General features: G+C 40.2%; 2 protein-coding genes across 2 annotated transcripts; both read left to right on the forward strand.

Annotated features, from left to right (window-relative positions):
• Positions 1-11,991: 11,991 nt before the first annotated feature.
• Positions 11,992-12,354, forward strand: LOC133730463 (major strawberry allergen Fra a 1.08-like). Its single transcript, XM_062158047.1, has one exon. It carries the CDS (start codon positions 11,992-11,994, stop codon positions 12,352-12,354), a length of 363 nt encoding a protein of 120 aa, XP_062014031.1.
• Positions 12,355-14,040: 1,686 nt separating this feature from the next.
• LOC133734591 (major strawberry allergen Fra a 1.08-like) lies at positions 14,041-14,852 on the forward strand. The gene has a single exon (XM_062162212.1). It carries the CDS (start codon positions 14,221-14,223, stop codon positions 14,701-14,703), a length of 483 nt encoding a protein of 160 aa, XP_062018196.1. The 5' UTR covers positions 14,041-14,220; the 3' UTR covers positions 14,704-14,852.
• Positions 14,853-22,049: the final 7,197 nt, after the last annotated feature.

Here is a 22,049-nt window from a genome sequence, read left to right on the forward strand (position 1 = left end):
CAAAGGAGGGCGCAAGAAGCGGAACCCTAGGAATAAGGGATATGAGGGACGTATGGGTCCATATAACCGCCCTAATCAGGAAGGAAACCGCAAGTTTGGAGCGGATACACGTGGTGGCAATGCCACACGTGGGAGAGGGGGTCGTGGCAACCCTAGCCGTGGTGGTGGCTCCATGGGTCGTGGTGGTGGCGCCAACCCTCCTAGGGAACGACCACAACGTGCACCTCAATTAAGGGGAGGTAACCACAATGACATGTGTCATCGATGTGGGTCAAGTGAGCATTGGTTCAAGCAATGCAAGGCAAGCGAGCAACTAGCTTCAAGATACAGGGCATACAGGGACCTGAGGGAGCAAGAAGTGTACCTTGCAGAAGAAGGAGAAGAAGATGGTGGAGATGTCAACCTCACCATAGAGGACTTCAAAGCTGAAGATGAAGTGCACAAGGATGCTGCAGACTTTGATTAGAATAGTCCTTTTTATTTTCCAAGAGTTTTTGTAATGGCATAAGCCTTAGTCAATAAATGACAATTGTATCAACTCTTTCTTATGTGGCGCACCCAATAAAATATGATGTCTAGGAAAGTCATTGAGATAATTGGTACTTAAGCGAGCCTCGCTCCACCAACGTCTCTCTACTTTCCTGGTCATATTTGATTGGAGTTACCAAACTGATAGAGTGACTACAATGTGTCTCAGTTTGATTTTCTTTATTTTGGATTAGACTTTTTGGAACCTTTGATGTAATCATTGGCTATTTTTATTAATAAAGTATCGTATTATTATTCAATGTCATGGACATGTTCTTAATTTCGAACTTTATTATTTTTCAGTATGTTTCCTGGAGAGTTGGAATGCCTTGTTGATAATGGCACCACACATACTATATTGCGACATAGGCAACTATTTCTATGGATGACGCCTAGTCGATCTTCTGTGACTACGATGGCTGGACCATCACAATTGATTCATGGTCGAGGACCAGCTCAATTTATGTTGCCAAATGGCACAAGTATTAATGTCACCGAAGCTCTATATGCTCCTAGGGCTGGAAGAACCCTATTGAGTTTTAAAGATATAAGAGCCAATGGTTTTCATGTGGAAACACATTGTGAGAATGGACAAGAGTTCCTTAATTTGCATCACCTCTAATGACTATGGACATAAACGAGTATTAGAGAGACTTATGTGTCGCTCTAGTGGGTTGTATGCAACCACTATTCGAGTCGTTGAATCTAACCATGTCATGAGAGATGACTTATGGGATTCTGACACATATAGGCTTTGGCACGATCGTCTGGGACACCCAGGTCGTGATATGATGATCCGTATACTAAAGATTTCACACGGACATCCATTTTTCAAAACGAAAAGAAGTCAAAACCATAATTTGGTCCAAGGTAGAGCCAAAACCGCCTACCCCCTGCGGCCCAACAGTGGCATTGACACCACTAATGCCTCCTTGGTTCCTTTTTCGACTTCTAAAGTCAATTGTGACTTCGTGGTACAACCAAATTCTTCCTTGGTTGCTTGCAAAGCCCATCTTTCGTTTTGTAAAGCCTGCTCATTAGCAAAATTAGGATCTAAACCATCCTATGCAAAGCACACCAAAGAAAATATACCATTCTTACAAAGAATCCAAGGTGATATTTGTGGACCTATCCAACCAACTTGCGGACCATTTAGATATTTTATGGTGTTGGTTGATGCATCGACACGCTGGTCACATGTCATGGTTTTGTCCACATGAAATGCTGCATTTGCTAAACTCCTAGCACAAATCATTAAGTTAAGGGTTCACCACCCTGATCATCCCATTAAGTCAATTCGTCTTGACAATGCTGGAGAGTTTACATCAAAAACTTTTGATGACTATTGCATGTCCATTGGGATTGAGGTTGAACACCCTGTTCCTGACGTTCACACCCAAAATGGTCTAGCAGAAGCTGCCATTAAAAGACTTCAAATGGTTGCTAGAGCATTGGTTATGCGCAGCAATCTCCCTGTTTCTGCTTGGGGATATGCAATATTGCATGCAGCTGTGCTTATTCGTCTGAGGCCTACTGCCACTCAACCCTTTTCTGCGTCCCAGTTGGTTACTGGATATGAGCCTAACGTCTCACACTTACGCATATTTGGGTGTGCAGTTTATGTGTCAATTGCGCCGCCACAGCGCACCAAAATGGGTCCTCAAAGACGCTTAGGCATTTATGTTGGATATGACTTGTGAGCCCCCGAAAATTTTGTTTAATTTTTAGAATGTAATTTTTCGCCAATAAGATTTTTCCGCAAGGTAATTTAAGTGAAGGAATTTATTTTGGAAATTATTTTGGTATCGAGACCACCTATTGGGCCTTATGATTTAGGTTTGGGCCGAGATTTCTTTCATTTGGGCCTAGAAGGTTACTAAAGTTCATTGAAGCAAAGATCGTCGAAGCAAATTTGAAAAGAAGACTTGTAGTGACGATTTTAATTTTTAGTTCTAACGAAATCGAGTTTTAGGTTTAGGACGACGTCGAGAAATTACTAAGGACAAGGGAAAGGAAAGTTACGAGCCCAAAAACCCGAAGGAAATCAGCTAGGAGAGTTCCGTAATTCATCGCAAGGGCAAAATTGGTATTTCACGTACACAAGTATAAATAGGAAAAATGGGAAACCCTAAAACCAAAACTCTCCCTTTTTCTCCCTTGCAGCCGCGTCCTCCCTTCTCTCTCTCTCCCGACCTCTCGTCCCCTCTTTCTTCTTCTTCCCTCTGCAAGCGCCAGAAGCCACTATCTCCGGCCACCACCTTGCAAAATCGCCACCACCCATCAATGCAGCACGAAGATGCGACCCAAACCCAAGAGAAATTGAAGCCATGCATCGACCCCAACCTCTCTCTTTCGTTCTCCTTCTCTCTGACACCGCCGGAGACTCCAGCTCCGGCCACCATCTCACCACACCATCACCACTAATCGAACCAGCACCAAAATCTGACCAAAGCCCAACTGAGATCACCACCAAGCATCGTCGTTAATCTCCACAGACGACCACCACAGTCCCGCCGGGTTGGCCGGCCAGAGCTTCCATCTCCGACCATCATTTCAACACACCGCCGACACCAACGTGCCCAGACCAAACCGAGCATTGAAACCCCAAAGTTTCGCTGACGATCGACGCCGGAAGACTACCGCACGCATCGTCACCGGAGTATTGCCTCTGCATGTCTTCGTTTTCCGGCCTCCAGTTCAAACCGAGCGAAACCACCATCAAGAATCGAGTCAGCGCCTTGTCAAACACCAAAACCCTAGGGCCCCGACCTCCGACTCAGACCAGAGCCGCCGTACGCGCTTCACGCGCCACTGCTGGCGTATGAGCCACCGCAGCTCCACCGCTCATGGATGCCGAATTTCCAGATAGTTTCGATTAGGTAATTATCTTACCCTCTCTTGGTTAAAACCCTGATTTTCGATGTGGATTGAGAAGCCCTAATCAACTGCTGTTTGATTTGAGAATTGAGGTTGAAGGAGTTCTGCATTTTTGGAGGACTTCGGGTATGTGGAGTTCGGGAATTTGGAGTTTTGGAGGAGGAGGAGAAGCTGCTGGGTTAATTTCAGTTGAAACTGGAGAAGGTAAGAACCATGTACAGGTTCTGTTTTGGGATACCGAAATGGTCAAGGTTTGGTTATTAATGATCTGGTATTGGTTAGGTGTTTACACGACTATGGGTGGTGGATTGCAGCATTTGGAATTAGCTTTCAGTTTGGAAAAGAAGAATTGGTAAGGGTCCGGGTTTTGAATTTGCTGTTTGGTGAAACTATTATGGTTGTAATCTGTTGTTTGATCGATGAATGAGTATGGTTAATGTGTGAAATTTTTAGTAGCAACTATGTGACTCGGTTAAGTCTTAGTATTGTGACTCACGATTGAAATTGTAGATGTAATAACCCGAAACTTAGTATCACTGAAGAGCACTCTAAGATACCTTAAACTTAGAAATAATCCAAGTATCTTCTAAGCATTTATTTTCCCGTTTAGAAACCGATGATACCACATGCTATACTTACAAGTTATAATAGAGTTCTAGGAACTTACTAAAATACCTTAGTTCGTATTTCTTGTGTACACTCGATATTTGTTATTGAGCCCAATACTATTACCTATATTATTTTTGTGATGCATGTCATTTTAGTACTAGTTATTGCTAACACATATTTTGAATCTTACGAAATGACATATCAATCTTTGTATTAGTTTGAGAAAATGTGTATCTATGTGTATATATGTATACATGATTCAAATGCCAATACATCTAGAAGAACTAATCTGATTTTTCTTTCTAACAACCATAACATTCCTTGGAAATTTCTTGGAAATTTCCTTGTAAATGCTTTGTAGACTTTCAACTCACTTTTGACTTACAAGTAAGATGCTAAAGATTAATTTTTAATGCATCTTTCTAGTCTTTATAAACATGAAGCTGAATCATTTTTCCTTCAAGCCTTAAGATCAAGTGCAAAACTGATTTGGAAGTCTTAGTTGTAGAGAAAACTCACCTCACAAATCCTTCATCCTTTTCTTTCAAGAAACTCCCTTTGTTTTTCTCAAAGAAGTCCAAGCTTGGATCCAAGACCAAAATCTTCACTTCACTTCTGAGTTTCTTAAGTAAGTACATGATTACATTTCTATATTCTTTTGCCTTTAAGATTTATCAAAGTGCATAACCGATGATAAAATGGAAAAGAATCTGTTTTGCTGCAGTCATATATTTTCGTGTTTGATAAAAGTTAATCTTGTCAAAACTAATTATATTTTCAGTTTCTTCATGAAAAATCCTTCAGTTTAGGCTTTTGAATCACTAAAAAAGGTTAAGAAATGAAGAAGTTATGGCTAATCAAAGTTTTCAACTTTTAAACTCGCTGGAAATCTCATACAGCCATCACAACTTCAAAAATTCATATCTCCCTCATTGCTTATCCATTTTCTACAAACTTTATATCAATTTGAAGCTTAGGACCTCTACTTTTATTCTGGAAAGTTTGAGAAGTAATGGTAAAATACACAGTACGTAAAGACTTAAACATCAAAGGTCAGTTTCAAAAATATCGGTTTCAGCACTGTTATGGTTCTTTTACCATTTCTGAACTATATCACTCTGATCTGGACTACATGACTTATTCCATTGAATTCCTTATGAAAAATCCTATGACTTGGTGTTCTCACTTGACTATTTCGGACATGAATTGAACAAGTTATAAAAACAGAAAGTTGACAGTACTTGGTACTATTATTTTGATTGACGAATGGACACTTCGGACTAAGATTTCTAATACTATGAAAAGAGGACTACTAACTCTTTGACTACTAACTAATATTCTTTTACTACTTCTAATTTACAGTACCTTTATTTTATTGCACATTTATTTTCAAGTTTAATTTGCAGTACCTTTATTTTATTGCACATTTACTTTCAAGTTTAATTTACAGTACCTTTATTTTATTGCACATTTACTTTCAAGTTTAATTTGCAGTACCTTTATTTTATTGCACATTTACTTTCAAGTTTAATTTGCAGTACCTTTATTGCACAATTACTTTCAAGTTTAATTATAGATATATATATATATATATATATATATATATATATATATATATTTATATTAATTTGTCCACACAATTTCAGTTATATTTACTTATTTGTGTTATATAATTATGCTACATATGTTTTCAGATGAGGTTATTCCTGAATATATGTATGTCTCTATATGTGTGTGTACATATACATATATTATGATCTATAATTTATAAAGATTGTATTTTGTGAATTTGATTATGTCTGAGAAGTACAATTGTGAAGCCGGGTGTTATCTACATCCCCGTGCTTAAGTGAATTACTGGTAAATGTGTTTTGGTGTTATGAGACGTTAAGCCTGGGCCCTAGTCCCTTCAGATAGTGCACTATTATACTCTTAGGAAGGTTGCTTACTTTGAGTATACATACTTGGGTATAGTACGTTGGACCCTGGTATGCTGCGGCTTACCCATGCTTTGGTATTATGGACCCTAGCATGTGGTTTCCCGTGCTTTGGTATTATGGACCCTAGCACGTGGATTTATGAATTGTTACCAATCAATCTGGCTTTCCCGTGTTTTGGTATTATGGACCCTAACACGTGAATTTATGATTTGTTACCAGTTAATCCGAAAATTCACTAAAATGAAAAGTGTACTTATATTGTTTTGATCAAATATCTATCTGTGATATATTGTTAATATGTTATGGTGTTAAGTGAAAAGAGAATCGAGCATGCATTGTTTTGAGGTTATTTGCACCTATTATTGCTGCAGTATTTGTTGATTCGATAAAAGAGATGTGACTATGTGATATTATTATGAGTTTTACAAATATTGATATATGTGTCTGTTGTGTGTATACAAATACATACTTAAGATTTGGTGTGAACATATAAATGGTTCTCGGTACATTTTTACTTGGTTGTTCAGTTTTGATTTCTTATAAGACACATTAATATAAGAATGTAAGATGTACTTACTGGGTCTGTGTTACTCATGATGCTACACCTTCATGTTTTCAGGTAACGAGTAGATGCATGGGGAAAAAGGGAAGAACCTACTAGATAAAAGAATATTTTTCTACTACTATATATTTCAAGTGAATACCTGTACTGATTTGAATTTTGCTTAACTTTGGTTACGTAAATATTTTAACAATTTCGTTTTCTAATAAAAGTACAATTCAGGTATATCTATATATAGTCTTTTACTTTCTTTCAAAAAGGAAGTTTTATTTAGTTTGGCTCACATCCCAAATTCGGGTACCATATTTCAGTACAATATTGGTCTCAAGTTTGGGGGTGTGACAGTAGAAATGGGTAAAAAGTGTGAGTGTTGAGCATGATGTTGAATGCTTGGAAAATGGATTAAATAAAGGTAAATTTAAGATGACATTTTGGGTCAAAGGCTTAAACAGTTTGAAAATTGAGATTGGATCAATTTTACGACATAAGCTAAATGTTATGATTGATGTTAATATTGAGAAGTTGTTGACAAAGAAAGTGGTGGATTTCTTACGCTTAAGTTATTCTATTAAAGTTAGTGAAACAAAAACAATGAAAGTATTCTCGTAGTTATCATATCCCGGAATGAACTTAGTAAACAAAATCATTCGGGAATGGTAGTTGTGATTTATTTTCTTAAAGTAAAAGTGCTAAACAAAAGAAGGTGAAAGTGCCAAGTGTGATCACCATATCCTAAATGATTCAAATGCTATGTCATTTGGATTTGGATTATTTAGGAATGGATAATAGATTTTATCTACCAAAAGAAACTCTTTCAAGCATAAGCTCTAGATCGCTGTTTCGATCAAAAGATAATTCGTTGGACTATAAGGAAATTAAGTAAATGTTTTGGTTGCTCGGTTAGTTGAGTTATAGTGAAGTCAAGTTACTTATTGGTTAAATTTTATTATAAAGGACCCGAGCGTGTGCACTTGGATTTGGATAAAGGATCGAAAGTCGGGAACGAACCCGAATGTGGGCAAGCACTCCAATTCCAGGTAGGGTGAGCTGTCCCTTCCTTGTTAGAGGCTTTTCGTTATATGTGGAATGCTCTAGTATAATATTATGTTGCCTGCAAGTACGTTTTTGGTTGTTCATTAGTCGATGCCTCGTGATACATGTGTTTTCAGAACTGATAATTGCAAATTGTGAAAAACCGAGGCTAGACTTGCATGTTGAGATACTGTACCCTTGTATGTGTGTACTTGTGACCTGAAAGTGAATGGGACCTAGACGCGTAGATTCCTAGGGATCCCACGGTGTCGATAACCGTGAACCTCTGGAGGGGGCTGTGCTCCTATGTTTGTCAAGGAAAGGTAAATACAGACAGTGAACCAGTCATAGGAGACTCAGAGCCAGGAAATGGACACTTTCGCTACTTGTAGTCACAAAGACTACAGAGTAGTTGGCTGGTTCTCGTACTCAGGACGAACCAAGTCGGTCACTGATTTATTTTACTTTAGCCGGCAGGTAAGTATCTCGGAGCTCCAAGTGTGTGAAGCATACTGCACATGTTTTATGAAAGAAAACAAATGTTTGTGGTTGCCACTTTTCTTAAAGCATTTTTCGATAAACGTGCACAATATTATGTAGTAATATTTTCAAGTATATTATTTTTCAAACCTAGCATGGTTGGGTCGGCCCCTATTGGGCATGCGAGGACGAAAGCTCACCCCTACTATAGTGTGCAGGTTTCGAGCATGTGGTCGGGAAGCGTACAGGGGAGGCACATGACCCGGCTTGGTGCATTTCTCTTTAGCTTTATCAAGAGATGGTTTTGGTCCCTTATCGGATTTTGAAGTAACTTACCTATTTACTTCTTATGTAATTGTTTGTTTTCTACTCACTTATCTACAAAACTTTGGGAGACCCGTAACCCTGGGGCGCGTCTCTCATACTCGTATTTACTTAGTGATTTGTTATTTTCCAAATTGGGCTCCTATTATAAGCCCAAATCCTTTAGCCCACTTTGAATTCCGCCTCTAAAAATATGTTGTTAGGTTGCTAGAATGATTTGTCCAAGAAAGTGTTTTGTGAACCAACAGTCCAAACCCAAAAGGCCTTGCGTTTTCGGGTTAATGAGTTATCGGGATGCCATTCGTGACATGTCGGTTTCTCATTGGCTCGGAATCGCGGCGCTGTGGGACCCCCCTCTCGGGTCACTACATGACTCTCCAACTATTATCCGCTACTTAGAACCCTTGACAGGCGATCTATTTACCGCTAGATTTGCGGATTGTCACTTTGATGAGACAGTCTTCCCGTCGTTAGGGGGAGATAAGAACAATAATGTTCAACAGGAATGACAGGAATTGTCGTGGTCTGTCCCCACTTTGTCTCATCTTGATCCCCGAACCGCACAGTCCGAAGTTGAAGTGCGGAGAATTCTCGATCTTCAGAACGTAGCAGACTCTATGCCTGACGCGTTTTCTGATATCGCTAAAGTGACAAGATCACATATACCTGCTGCAAACGTGCCTGCAAGGATTGATGTCCCTAAAAATCATGGACATGGCGCCGCCACCACTAATAGTGATGGTAATGTGGCTCAGGCCGGGCTCCCAGCAAGGAAACGTGGGAGGCCCAAAGGTTCGATGGACTCTCGCCCAAGAAAGAAAGCGAGTTTGGCACAAAGAGATCCATTAATCATCGACACAAATAACCCGTCTCATGAAGATATTCCGGATTATGGTTATGTCCAAGAGACATCATTGGGGGACGCTCCAATGGTAGAACCAATTCCAGGGAATAGGGAGATCTCCATGAATTACACTAGTGTACATGAGACGTTGAATCGAGATTATACTATCCTTGATGATGTGTTTGCATATTCTATTGCTCAAGGAATTATAGAACACGATGATATCGAACCTCGCTCCGTTGAAGAATGTCAACGAAGAGCAGATTGGCCTAAATGGAAAGATGCGATCCAGGTTGAATTGGATTCACTAACAAAGAGACAGGTATTTGGGCCTATAACGCTGACACCCCCAAATATAAAGCCTGTTGGCCATAAATGGGTCTTTGTTAGAAAGCGTAATGAGAAAAATGAGGTTGTTAGATACAAAGCCCGCCTCGTGGCGCAAGGTTTCTCACAACGCCCTGGAATCGACTACGAGGAGACATATTCTCCCGTAATGGACGTTATAACGTTCCGCTACCTTGTCAGTTTGGTAGTTTCTGAAAAACTTGACATGCAGCTTATGGATGTGGTTACTGCATACCTCTATGGGGATCTAGATTCAGAGATATATATGAAGGTTCCAGATGGACTTCAATTACCCAAATCAAGTGGCTCTAAACCACGGAGCGCGTTTTCAATAAGATTGAGACGCTCACTATATGGATTGAAACAATCCGGACGGATGTGGTATAACCGTCTAAGTGACTACTTGATTGGGAAGGGATATGTCAACAATGAAATATGCCCATGCGTGTTTATAAAAAGGACAAGTTCCGGATTTGCAATTGTAGCAGTTTATGTCGACCACATGAACCTAATTGGAACTCTAGATGAGTTAAAGGAAACTGCTCAATACTTGAAATCCGAATTTGAGATGAAAGATCTTGGGAAAACACGGTTTTGTCTCGGACTAGAGCTCGAGCACCGTAGTGATGGGATTATGATCCATCAGTCAGCATATACTCAAAAATTACTAAGGCGCTTTGACGAAGATAAAGCAAAGCCTGTGAGTACTCCCATGATCGGCCGTAGTCTTGAGCCAGGAAAAGATCCATTTCGTCCAAGGGATGAGGACGAAAACTTATTAGAGGCTGAAGTGCCCTATCTAAGTGCAATAGGCGCATTATTGTACTTAGCTCAATGCACAAGACCGGATATCTCATTTGCAGTGAACTTGTTAGCTCGACACAGTTCTGCGCCAACACGCCGCCATTGGATTGGTGTAAAGACAATCCTTCGATACTTGAGAGGTACGATTGATATGGGCTTGTTCTATCCCTACAGAGAGAAAAGAAATAACAGAAGTGTGGGATCAGACTCCACAAGGCAAAACGCCACCTTCCGTGCTCCTCCTCTCCTCCATCAAAATGACAACGATGTATTGATGGGTTTTGCTGATGGTATCTCTCTGACCCTCACAAAGGTCGCTCCCAAACAGGTTATGTCTTTACCATGGGAAGCACTGCGATATCTTGGAGGTCTACAAAACAGACCCTTGTTGCTACTTCCTCAAATCATGCAGAGATTATTGCTCTACATGAAGCTGTGCGAGAATGCATATGGCTAAGGTCTATAGTTAGACATATTCGAGGAACTTGTGGTTTGAAGTCTACCACAGATGAACCTACATGCATTTATGAGGATAATGCAGCTTGTATTGAACAAATGAAATTAGGTTTCATCAAGGGCGACAACACCAAGCATATATCGCCTAAGTTCTTTTACAATCAGCAACAACAGACACTTCTAAATATTGAAGTGAACCAAATCCGATCTGAGGATAATGTAGCGGACTTATTTACTAAGTCGTTACCAAAATCCATCTTCGAGAAACATGTGAAGAGCATCAGATTAAGGAAGTTATCCGAACTCCCATGATTGTAGCAATCAAGGGGAGATATGGACATCAGGGGGAGGTATGATGTCTACATGTTAGATCTAGAAGAGTGAAGGACGTGTTGTGCTCTTTTTGTCCTTCAACCAGGGTTATTTTTGTCCCACAGGGTTTTTGTTACCTGGCAAGGTTTTTAACGAGGCAACGATCAAAGCGTCATCACCAAGTTTGAGCGGCACAAGGGGGAGTGTTGAAGGATGTCGACATAGTGTGCCTCTACAAACTAGGGTTTAGGATTGTAATAGGAAAGTGTTATAGGTATTCAATTGTATTCAGATTCTCTTACCTTTTGTATACCTTGTAACTCCCTATATAAGGGCTCCTATTATCAATAATAAACACACAATTCCATTCTCCTACAACATTTCCTTGTATTTGCAAAAATCTATTACTTTACAGTCAATAATACTTCACATGCTCCTAATTTAGTATTGGGTTTAAATTGCTTTAGTTTCTCCCTCCCCTGTTTTCTTCAAAACAGAGACCTCTGTATTTGGTAGACTTTGCTATGTATTCAATTCTATTCTGTAGAAAAATACATAGTTCAAGTCTAACAGTTAAACTGTGCTCATTTTTCCACGTTAGGATGAAAAATTGGGTTTTCACACCTTATAATCAACCACCTTTTGGGGTGGCATCTTAGACCTGAACAATTATTGATTTTTCATTAAAAGTCTGTGTTTATATGGGAACTATTAATTCTTTGAAATATTCCCTTTCCTCAGCTCAAACTTTGATCTAGAGAGTGAGCTTCCAGGGCTTACACTTTCTCACACCAACATCAAATCTTCTCTTAGCTTTCTCCACATTTCAATCTTTCTTTGATCATTTTCTCATTTTCAGCTCTTAAATCATCATCATGGGCGTGTTCACTTACGAATCCGAGTTCGCCTCTGTCATTGCACCACCAAGACTGTTCAAGGCCTTTGTTCTTGATGCTGACAACCTCATCCCCAAGATTGCCCCACAGGCTGTGAAGAGTGCTGAAATTGTTGAAGGAGATGGAGGTGTTGGAACCATCAAGAAGATTCATCTTGGTGAAGGAAGCGAATACAGCTACGTGACGCATCAGATTAATGGACTGGACAAAGACAACTTTGTTTACAAGTACAGCATCATTGAAGGTGATGCTATTGGAGACAAAGTTAAGAAAATCTCGGACGAGATTAAACTGGTGGCATCTCCAAGTGGAGGTTCTATCATCAAGAGAAAAGGGATATAATACTTCGATCAAAACAAAATTTAATACTTTATAACTATTTAAGGCATGCAAGAAAAGTAAGTCGTAAAAATTAGTAAAAGAATTCATTTACGGCACACATATTGTGCACGCCGTTAATAGATAACTAAATTTGCGGCACACATAAGATGTACGCCATGAATGACCCTAATAAAGACATTGTAACGACACACATGAGATGTGCGCCGTAAAAGACCAATTTTGTTGTAGTGATGGTGGAAAACTTGTGGTAATCCTCCTGAACGTACAGCCAGAGACAGTATAACCACTATATTATTTCTTGTCGATCATGACATGCCCTAGTTGATCTCTGGCTTGTTGAGCTTTTCAGTTTTCTGTCCACCTTGACAAGCGTCTCAAGTTCAACTCTCTTTTCGAAAGAAAGTTGTTTCAAGTAACTTTCACGAAGTTGAACTCTTTCTCTTTCTCAATTTGAGACTTTGCGAAATTTGAACTCTTTTATGTGAAATACTTAATGAAATTTTGAATTCCATAAATACAGCTCCAATTTTGAATAACACTTTTCAATCCGAAAAACTGTTGTTAGCAGCAATTTCTTTTAGTTACTTTCTTGAGTTTCTTCTCTTTCAACAGGAATATTAGTGGACACAATATGATAACAAAAATTATGCAAAAAATCATAAATTAATTTTAGTTTCACCTGGTCGACACTTAAATTGCTTATTTTAAAAATATTACTTTAGTTACTCATCTTAAACCTTGTCTTACACTTTGGTCATACCGTCTATTTTATCATTAAAAATCAGGATTTAAGTTGAGTGACTATTTATGATTTTTTTTTTTCAAAAGAAATATTAATTAGGATCTAAGGCAGCTAACTCGGCTCAGTGACACCACAAGATCGATGGAATTGACAAAGATAACTTTGTGTACAGCTACATATGATTGAAGGAAATGTTTTTCTCATCAATCTTGTTGAACAAGCATTTCCTTCGATCAAACTATAGTTGGCGACAAAGTTATCTTTGTCAATCCCATTGATCTTGTGGGTCTTCGAGCTGAATTAGCTGCCTTCCCCAAAAAGGTTATCTTCTTGATGGTTCCAACACCTCCATCTCCTTCAAATAAGGTGAACTCGGTGGTGGAACAACGGAGGACTCGGTTTCATTAGTGAAGATACCCTTTACCAGCTTATGACTTGGATAATGATAAAAAAGAAAGAGTAATATGCTATGGGAAATTGGTGTTTAGGACCTAGATAGAGAAGGTTTTGAGTTGTGAGAGAAGAAAATGCTATGGGTGGTATTTATAGATTGCTGATGGGATGAGTCATGACTTATGAGGTTGAAGGCTACCCTATAGCTACCTACTGTGAATTAGTGTCCCTGTAGATGCAAGCTGTACTTACTATTCTCTTGGATATATCCAGAATGGTCAAACAAAGCAACCCAGCCCCAGTTATTTTATATACGTAGCTGAGTAGCTTTAAATGCAACGGGTCATCATGTTCTAGATGTTCTTATTTGCAATTTCTCTTTGAAATTTCCAATAGTTTACTTCACAGTTGAGCTAGCTAAAGACTTCATGCAAGTCTAACATGTTAAAGTGAAGGCTCCTTTTTCCACGTTAGGATGACAAATTTGCCATTTCACAACTTAGAATTAGCCCATTTAGGCGGCATCTTAGTCTAGAATGATAATTCAACATGGGAATATATGTTCTTTGAAAAATCCCCTTGCCTATGTTCAAGCTCTGATCTACAGGGTGAGCTTCATCCTTACCTATAAATACCACCTCTAGAGCTCATACTTTCTCACACCATTATCAATATTCTCTTAGCTTCTTCCACATTTCAATCTTCTCATTTTAAGCTCTTTAATCCTTATCATGGGTGTGTTCACTTACGAAACCGAGTTCACCTCTGTCATCCCACCACCAAGACTGTACAAGGCCTTTGTCCTTGATGCTGATAACCTCATCCCCAAGATTGCACCACAGGCTGTGAAGAGTGCCGAAATTGTTCAAGGTGATGGAGGTGTTGGAACCATTAAGAAGATTCACCTCGGTGAAGGAAGTGAATTCAGCTATGTGAAGCATCAGATTGATGGACTTGACAAAGACAATTTTGTGTACAACTACAGTATAATTGAAGGTGATGCTATCGGAGACAAAGTTGAGAAAATCTCTTACGAGATTAAGTTGGTGGCTTCTCCAAGTGGAGGATCCATCATCAAAAGCACCAGCCACTACCATTGCAAAGGTGAGGTTGAGATCAAGGAGGAGCACGTCAAGGCTGGAAAAGAAAGAGCCGCTGGTCTGTTCAAGATCATTGAGAACCACCTTTTGGCCCATCCCGAGGAATACAACTAATTAAACCTATCTCTATGATGGTGGTATCGAGTGCTACTATGCACAATAATAGTGTTGTGTCAATGTGTCCTGCTCTTGAATCTTGATTCTGTCATTGGTGTGGCTTTGCTATTTTTTCCTCTTCTTTACAGAGATTGTTTTGGCTTGCACTTCGGTTTATGTAATACCCCGAAAAATCCAAATTAATTTCCGTGGATTTTTAGAAATGATTTCACGATAGTAGGAGCGAGTACGAAGCTTGGAGAAGTTGTGGAATTAGTTCGAACGATTTTATTTTCGAAAACGAACGTTTTTAGGGGGTCAACAAAGTTGACTTTTTATTCGTTCAAAATTTGGGAAAACTTCCTTCATGAAAGTTGTAGAGCTCGTCGATACGAGTTCGTGGACATGTGGAACGCATTATTCGGAGTTCGTATGATTAAGTTATGAATATTTGAAAATTGGGAATTTTCTATAAATAGGAAAAATTTCTGATTTATTCATTAAGGACAAAAAAATGGAGATTTTGCGGAATAGTCCCCCGAAACCCTCCGTCCTCTCTCCTCTCCCACGCGGCCGAACCGCTCGACCCGACCCGGCCGAACGGCCCTCCTCCGGCCTCCTCTGGCCACGGACCCGGCCTTCCCCGAGCTCGCCGTCGCACGCCCAGCCGCTCCCTGCCACCGTCTTGCCCCGCCGCTGCCCCCAGATGGAGATCGAAGACGCCCCAGCCATGTGAACCCGACCCGACCGGAAAACGACTTTTCCGGCGTTGCATGGGCCGATCGTCCCCATTTTCGTGATCTCCTCCTCATGCTGATCATCCCCATGTAAGCCTTTCATCACGATTTTGTGTATAGAACGCTAGATCATGGTTTGACTTTTTCGACGTCCCTGATTTAATCTGAATCTGATCAGACGCACGAGATTAATCCAACTTCAACGCTTGATCTAGGACGATCTAGGCCAAACCAGACTTAGCTCCAGGTATGGAAGTCGATCACCCTTTCATTTTGAACCAGTTTGTAGTTGGTCACTTTGCCATCTGAGGTGGTTGACCGTCGTTGACCGCCGCGTTGACCGCCCACTGACCACCGCTTGTGGCGGCGCATCAGACCATATTTCGAGTTTTCATTATCTAGGCGATGATCTATGCATCCATACGAGCGTTTTGATATATAACATGGTCATGTTAGAAAAAGTTGATAAATAGTGGATTTACGTTTTGACGTTACTATTTAACGTTTTTACGTTTATCTTCGGTTTACGATCTGTGAAGATCTGACCATCGGTTTTGCTTCAATTTTGGATATGTTGATCGTATGACTGTCCCGGTGACCTTGTGAGGTCACGGACGAAGATCCGACCGTTGGATCTTCGTATAATTGAGAAATAGTGATTCGGAAGGCGATTCGTGAGAATCTGACCGTCGGATTTTCATATAATTTTGTGGAGATGTTAGTAAAGGCGATTCAGGAAGATCTGACCGTTGGATCTTCGTGATAATTTTGGAGGATGATCCTAAAGGCGATCCGTGAGGATCCGACCGTTGGATCATCATTAAATTCAGATCCGACCGTTGGATCATCGTTTAATTTGAATCTGAGCGTTGGATCGTCGTTTAATTTCATATTTGAGTTGTTGGCTAAGTCAAGATCATTATTGGACTAGGTGATTGACGGTTTGAGTTGGTGGACGATTGTGGATCGTATTTTGAGCTGAATTGAAGACGCAGCGGGATTATCGAGGTGAGTAAACCTCACGTGGTTCATATTACGAACCCAATACAATTAATTGCTTATTTTGTTGCAATCATATGAACTATTGTTGGTATTACTAGACATTCCTGTGTGAATGTCTGTATATATATTATTACGTGAAATAATATGTATTGTTGGAGTTGTGTTGAGTTTATTGTTGAGAAACAATATATTGTGAGAGGTATTGAGTTTATTGTTGAGAAACAATATATTGTGAGAGGTGTTGAGTTTTATTGTTGAGGAACAATAAATTGTTGTGATCTGTGGAGATCACTAGGTCACGAGGTGACCATGGCATCTATTAGTGAATCACGCTCTCGTACCGGGCTGGTGGTTATTAATAGTATTAAATCGTAATCACGTCTGTGGCCGGACGAGTGGTTACGTTCAGTTAGAGCTCTAGTCTGTCTGCCAAATGTGGAGTGACCTTATGAGTGAAATTGAGAGTAACTCATAAGTGTCAATATATATATGGTAACCTTATGAGGGAAATTGAGAGTAACTCATAAGGGTCTATATATATATATATGAGTCTGTCTACCAAATGTTGGGAAATCTTATGAGCGAATTTGAGAGTAACTCATAAGTGTCTATATATATATATGAGAGTGAGGGATCTTATGAGCTAAATTGAGAGTAACTCATAAGTGTCTACATATATATATGAGAGTGAGTGATCTTATGAGCTAAATTGAGAGTAACTCATAAGTGTCTATATATATATATGAGAGTGAGAAAGTAACGTGGGTTTGTGGTAGTCTTGAAATCTAATAAATCAACAGTTCTTTCTTGTTTACTCATACTGGCTGTAAAAAGCTTACCGGGTTTTGTGTTGTTGCAACTCCCGGTACACTATTCAAATTGTGTAGCGGGTAATCCTACAGGACAGGAGAACCAGGACGGTGATCGTGCGGTTAGAGCAATTGTTAGAGTTTTACAACAATTGTAAGTTGTGAGGTGTGTTATGCTCATTTGAGCTTTATAATATATTGTGAGAGTGAATTGTAATAATGAACTCGAAGTTTCGAGATTTGTTTTTTTGTAATTGTAATTATTCAGGTTTCGGATTTGAATTTATTATTCAAAATTCGGGGCGTGACAGTTTGGTATCAGAGCGTAAGGTGCATATTTGGTGATGTGTCAATACCTTCCGAGTGATGGCCCGTCTGCAGCGGATCCCCATCGTGTGCTCTTCGGTATTGGCTAAGTCATTGGGTATGCGTGAGTGTTGGGAGTTGTTTAGGCCGCTAGGTCGTTTAGGGAACGTGAATACCTTCCCTATAGTATTGACTTGGTTAATATGAATTTGTATTTGACTTATACTGTGTTTTAAGTGTTATACATGTCTTAGCCAAGCATACTATACTCCTTAGGTGATGGAGATTCGAAGGGGTTGTACTTAGAACCTTACAGTTGTCTTGTAGGTTCGTATTGGAATAAGTTCAGTGGCCGCGAGTTACAATCCTTGAGGAATAGGAACCTCTTGATTCAACTCTGTTAAGTCAACGAGGATTGTTTTATGGAAATGAGGTTCTTTTGATTGTTGAAGTGTTTGGTTGAGGACATGGTGTGGACCTATGCACGTACCTAGTGTGGATACGAGTATGAATTGTTATAAATTTTGTCTTCTTAAGTTGGACGTACAGATGTTTAGATGAGGTGTACGTATCAAGGATTAGATATCTTGTTTTATAAAGAGACGTCTTAGTGGAGTTTTGGTAATTGACATGTGATACGTGATTAAAGTGACTCTGAGGCAATTATGCTGACCTTGTGTGAGATTGAATTCTTAGTGTAGACTAAGAAGGTTGTGTGGTGATTTTATATACACTACGTGATGAACTTTTAGAAGGAAAAGTTATGAGTAAAAGTATGGGTTTTTTCCCTGATGTCTATAGCAGACTTGTGCATATGGCAGCCTTGTGGTGGTGCCAGTAGTGTTTATTTTATAACAGTTTTTATGGCAGTGCTTGTAGTGCTTTAGTGGTAGTTGTGTGATGTAACCATTTGATAGAACTCACCTTGGTTAAGGTGTTAGCCATTGAACAGGATTCTTGACTCTGTGGTTTGGGAAGAGATTGATATAAATTTTTGAGTGTAGTGAGGTAATTTGGAGATACTTAGGTTATCTATAAGGAGGGTGGTGGAGTTTGTTATCGAGGTGATACCAGGTTAGATACCTATATTAATGTCGCCTTATTGGATGAAACTGAACTTAAGGAGTTGAAAGTTCAAGGTGAGAGTTTACTTGAGTAGAGATTCATTAGAGCTAGTATTTTTCCATGATGGTACTGTATTGAGAAAGAAGAAGAATGTGGCTATGTTCCTTCTTTAAGGTGAAACATGACCATGATTAGATTTGGTACTAAGGATATGAATTATCGATAATGACTTGGAGCGAATTTGTAGCATTCTTTTGAGACATGTACTTTCCTGCCCAGTGAAGGATATGTTAGTGTTCTAGTTCTAAAGATCACGAGCGTAAGAGGTGTTAAGTTTGGTGCTCTATAGGTGTTTCTGAATGGGAAGTGTTTAGCTTTATTAATCCCTGAATTCTAGCGACGAAATTGTTTGTGTTTGGTTTGACTCAGAGGATGCTAGCTAGACCTCTGTGCAACTTAATTGATTGTTGGATTCTTTTTGAGTGATTGTTTTTATTGCATCATTATGAAAGATGTGTGCAGTAGAGTTGTTTATGGTTTTGAAAATAGTATTGGGTGACCAAGGTTCGATCCTTGGTGTTGTTGTTGGTTAAACAAAAAGAAGAAACAACATGCACACCATCTTATTGATTTATTATTACAAAAAGGAAATTGGAACTACGCTATACTAAGCCTAATCAGTAGCTCCGGATGGGTTGAGGCTGAGCTCAAGAGAAACTGGAGATCCACGGTTGTAACCGCCTGAGCCACCGAAATAGTAATCATGTGCACTACCTTCCTCGGAAGTAGTCTTCAGGTTACCAAAGACGTCCTCGCCGTGCACGGGGAACAGAGGAAGAGTTTGAACCTCCTGGTGATCTCCTCCTCGTTGTTGCAGGGATGTTTGTCCTCCTGTTGTGCCAAAAGAGTTGGACTGGTATTAGTGTTGAAGTGTGAGGAAGAATATGAAACAAAATTTAAGTAAATAAATCCTTCATTACCAGTAGAATAGGTGGAACCAAAGTTGAGATCAATGGATCTACCATCATCAGTAGAACTAGTGGACCCAAAATTGATGTCAATGGATCCACCAGCTGGCCCAAAATTGATGTCGATGGATCCACCAGCACCAGTAGAACCAGTGGACCCAAAATTGAGATCAATGGATCTACCAGTACCAAGAGAACTAGTTCTCATGGGCACTGGAGCAGCCTGATTACACCTATTCATCTGCTTCTCTCGAGCCCTGACGTTCTGGAACCAAAAGTAAATGTTCTTACCCTCAACATACCCATACTGGTTCAGCTGGAGACAGATCTCGTGAATCTGCTCTGTAGTTGGGCACTTAAATCCCTTGACGTAGTAAAGATCCTTGAGGATTCTTATTTGTTCTGGAGTAGGAATCCACCTGGTACGGCTTCGCCAGAAATCCATGTTGGCACTACTTCCAGCTGCTTGGGTGTTTCCTCCCTCCTCTGTTGGTTGCTGTTGTTGTGGTTCCATTTGTTGCGGGGTTTGGAGCTCCATTAGTTGCAGAGTTCGTGGCTCTTGGGTCATGGGGTGAGAGGATGTGGAAATCGAGGAATACATGGTTTAGTGTTTGAGGGAGATTTTGTTAGAAGGATTGGAGTTGTTGAACTGGTGATTGGAGATCTGAGATTCTCAGAGGAAAGATGAGATCGAATCTTCAAATGGAAGAAAAGATCTGAGAAAGAAGGATTGAAGATTTGGAGGAAAAGATTGAAGATCTGAAAGTTCAGAGGAAAGATGGGATTGAATCAACTAGATGGGAGAGAAGATCAGAAGAGAAGGATTGAAATTGATGAAGAAAGGATTTGAGTTTCGAGAGGAAGGCTGCAGAGTTTGAGAGAGAATGGCTGGGGAAAATTTCTTTTCTTTGGTGTGAACAGTTTTTCTCCAGGATGCACCTATTTATAGAACGAGGTGAGCAGATCTCCACCGTTGGATGGACGATCTCTGAGATTCAATCCACGCGTTGGATTAAAGTCGCCCCGAAACCCGGAAAAGCTGTTGGCGCGTGGAGAGCGTGTAAGGGGACCGAGGGAATCTCGAGGCGCTGTGGCAGACAGCTGTAGCCGAAAGCAGATTTGACTGCCGTAAATCACGGAAGGGATAAGCCGTGACACAAGTGGGCCGTACTTGGGCCTGTCTCGGATCAAGGCATCACTGTAGCTGTGGGTGGAGGCCTGATGGGCCGAGTTTCAGAAACAGTTTTGGACATGATGGGCCGAGTTTCTGAAACAGTTTTGGATGAGTTGGGCTGGATTTCTGTAACAGTTTTGGATACGTTGGGCTGGGTTTCTGCAACAGTCTTGGATGTTTTGGGCCGAATTGTTGAAACAGTTGAAACAGTTGGTTTAAATAAAAGGATTGGTATGGATAATAACGTGAGCAGCCGTGCTCGAGTGGTTGAGTGTACAGTTCGTGTACAAGAGGTCTGAGGTTCGAACCTCGCCTCTTGTTTATTTTTATTATGTTCGTTTATGACATAATAAGTATAAAATTTGTACACATTATATTAAGCACAGCTTGTGCTCCAGTGGTTGGGGGACAAAGGTTTCGTGCGGCAGGTTGAGGTTTCGAACCTTGCCTCCCCCGTTATTTTATTTATGTCGCTTATGACATAATAAATATAACACGTGAGCATATATTAATGAAGGCAGCTCTTGCTTCAGTGGTTGGGAGCAAAACCTTCGTGTTTGAGGTCGGGAGTTCGAACCCTACCTCTTACAAATATTTTTGGATCTCGTATATGCTTGATATACGACGTATATACGGTATGTACGGTATACATACGTATATACGGTCTGTACGGTATGCATACGAATATACAGTTGTACGGTATGCATACGTATATACGATCTGTACGGTATGCATACGTATATACGGTATGTACAATTTCATACCGTAGCCGAGCTGGAAGTTGGTGGGCCGATTGGTAGGCCCAAATAGTAAGCCCAAATAGTAAGCCCAAATAGTAAGCCCGAATGGTAGGCCCAAATGGTAGGCCCAAATGGTAAGCCCAATTGTTCGGCCCGAATAGTAGGCCCAAATGTTAAACCCAAAGTGGTTTGGGCCGGTTCGAAATGTGGATGGTCCGATTTCTTCAGGCCCAATTGGCCAGCCCTAATGCTTAGCCCAAGGATTGAACAAGCCCAAGTCATCGTCACTGGGTGACATATTTTATTGGCGTGCTTTTGGGGATGATTTGTTTTGAGTGATGCATCTCTATTGTTGTGAAGAAAGGTGCATGCTTGAGTTTTACTATGGAGATTTACCGTGATGCTAATTGAGTAGCGAAACACTTTGTGGGAGTGTTTACTGTGCTTGTATGCCAGTACAGAGTGATGATCTATGTGAAGATCTATGTGAAGATCTATGTGAGGATCTATGAGATGATCCATGTGACGATTTTGTGTATGTGATGTGGAGTGTTGTTGAGCAG

This window comes from Rosa rugosa, chromosome 2 (assembly GCF_958449725.1).
Source record: "Rosa rugosa chromosome 2, drRosRugo1.1, whole genome shotgun sequence".
Taxonomy (NCBI): Eukaryota; Viridiplantae; Streptophyta; class Magnoliopsida; order Rosales; family Rosaceae; genus Rosa; species Rosa rugosa.

Excerpts from the sequence above, each read along its gene's own strand:
- LOC133730463 (XM_062158047.1), top strand. The coding sequence starts at position 11,992 with ATGGGCGTGTTCACTTACGAATCCGAGTTCGCCTCTGTCATTGCACCA.
- LOC133734591 (XM_062162212.1), top strand. The coding sequence starts at position 14,221 with ATGGGTGTGTTCACTTACGAAACCGAGTTCACCTCTGTCATCCCACCA.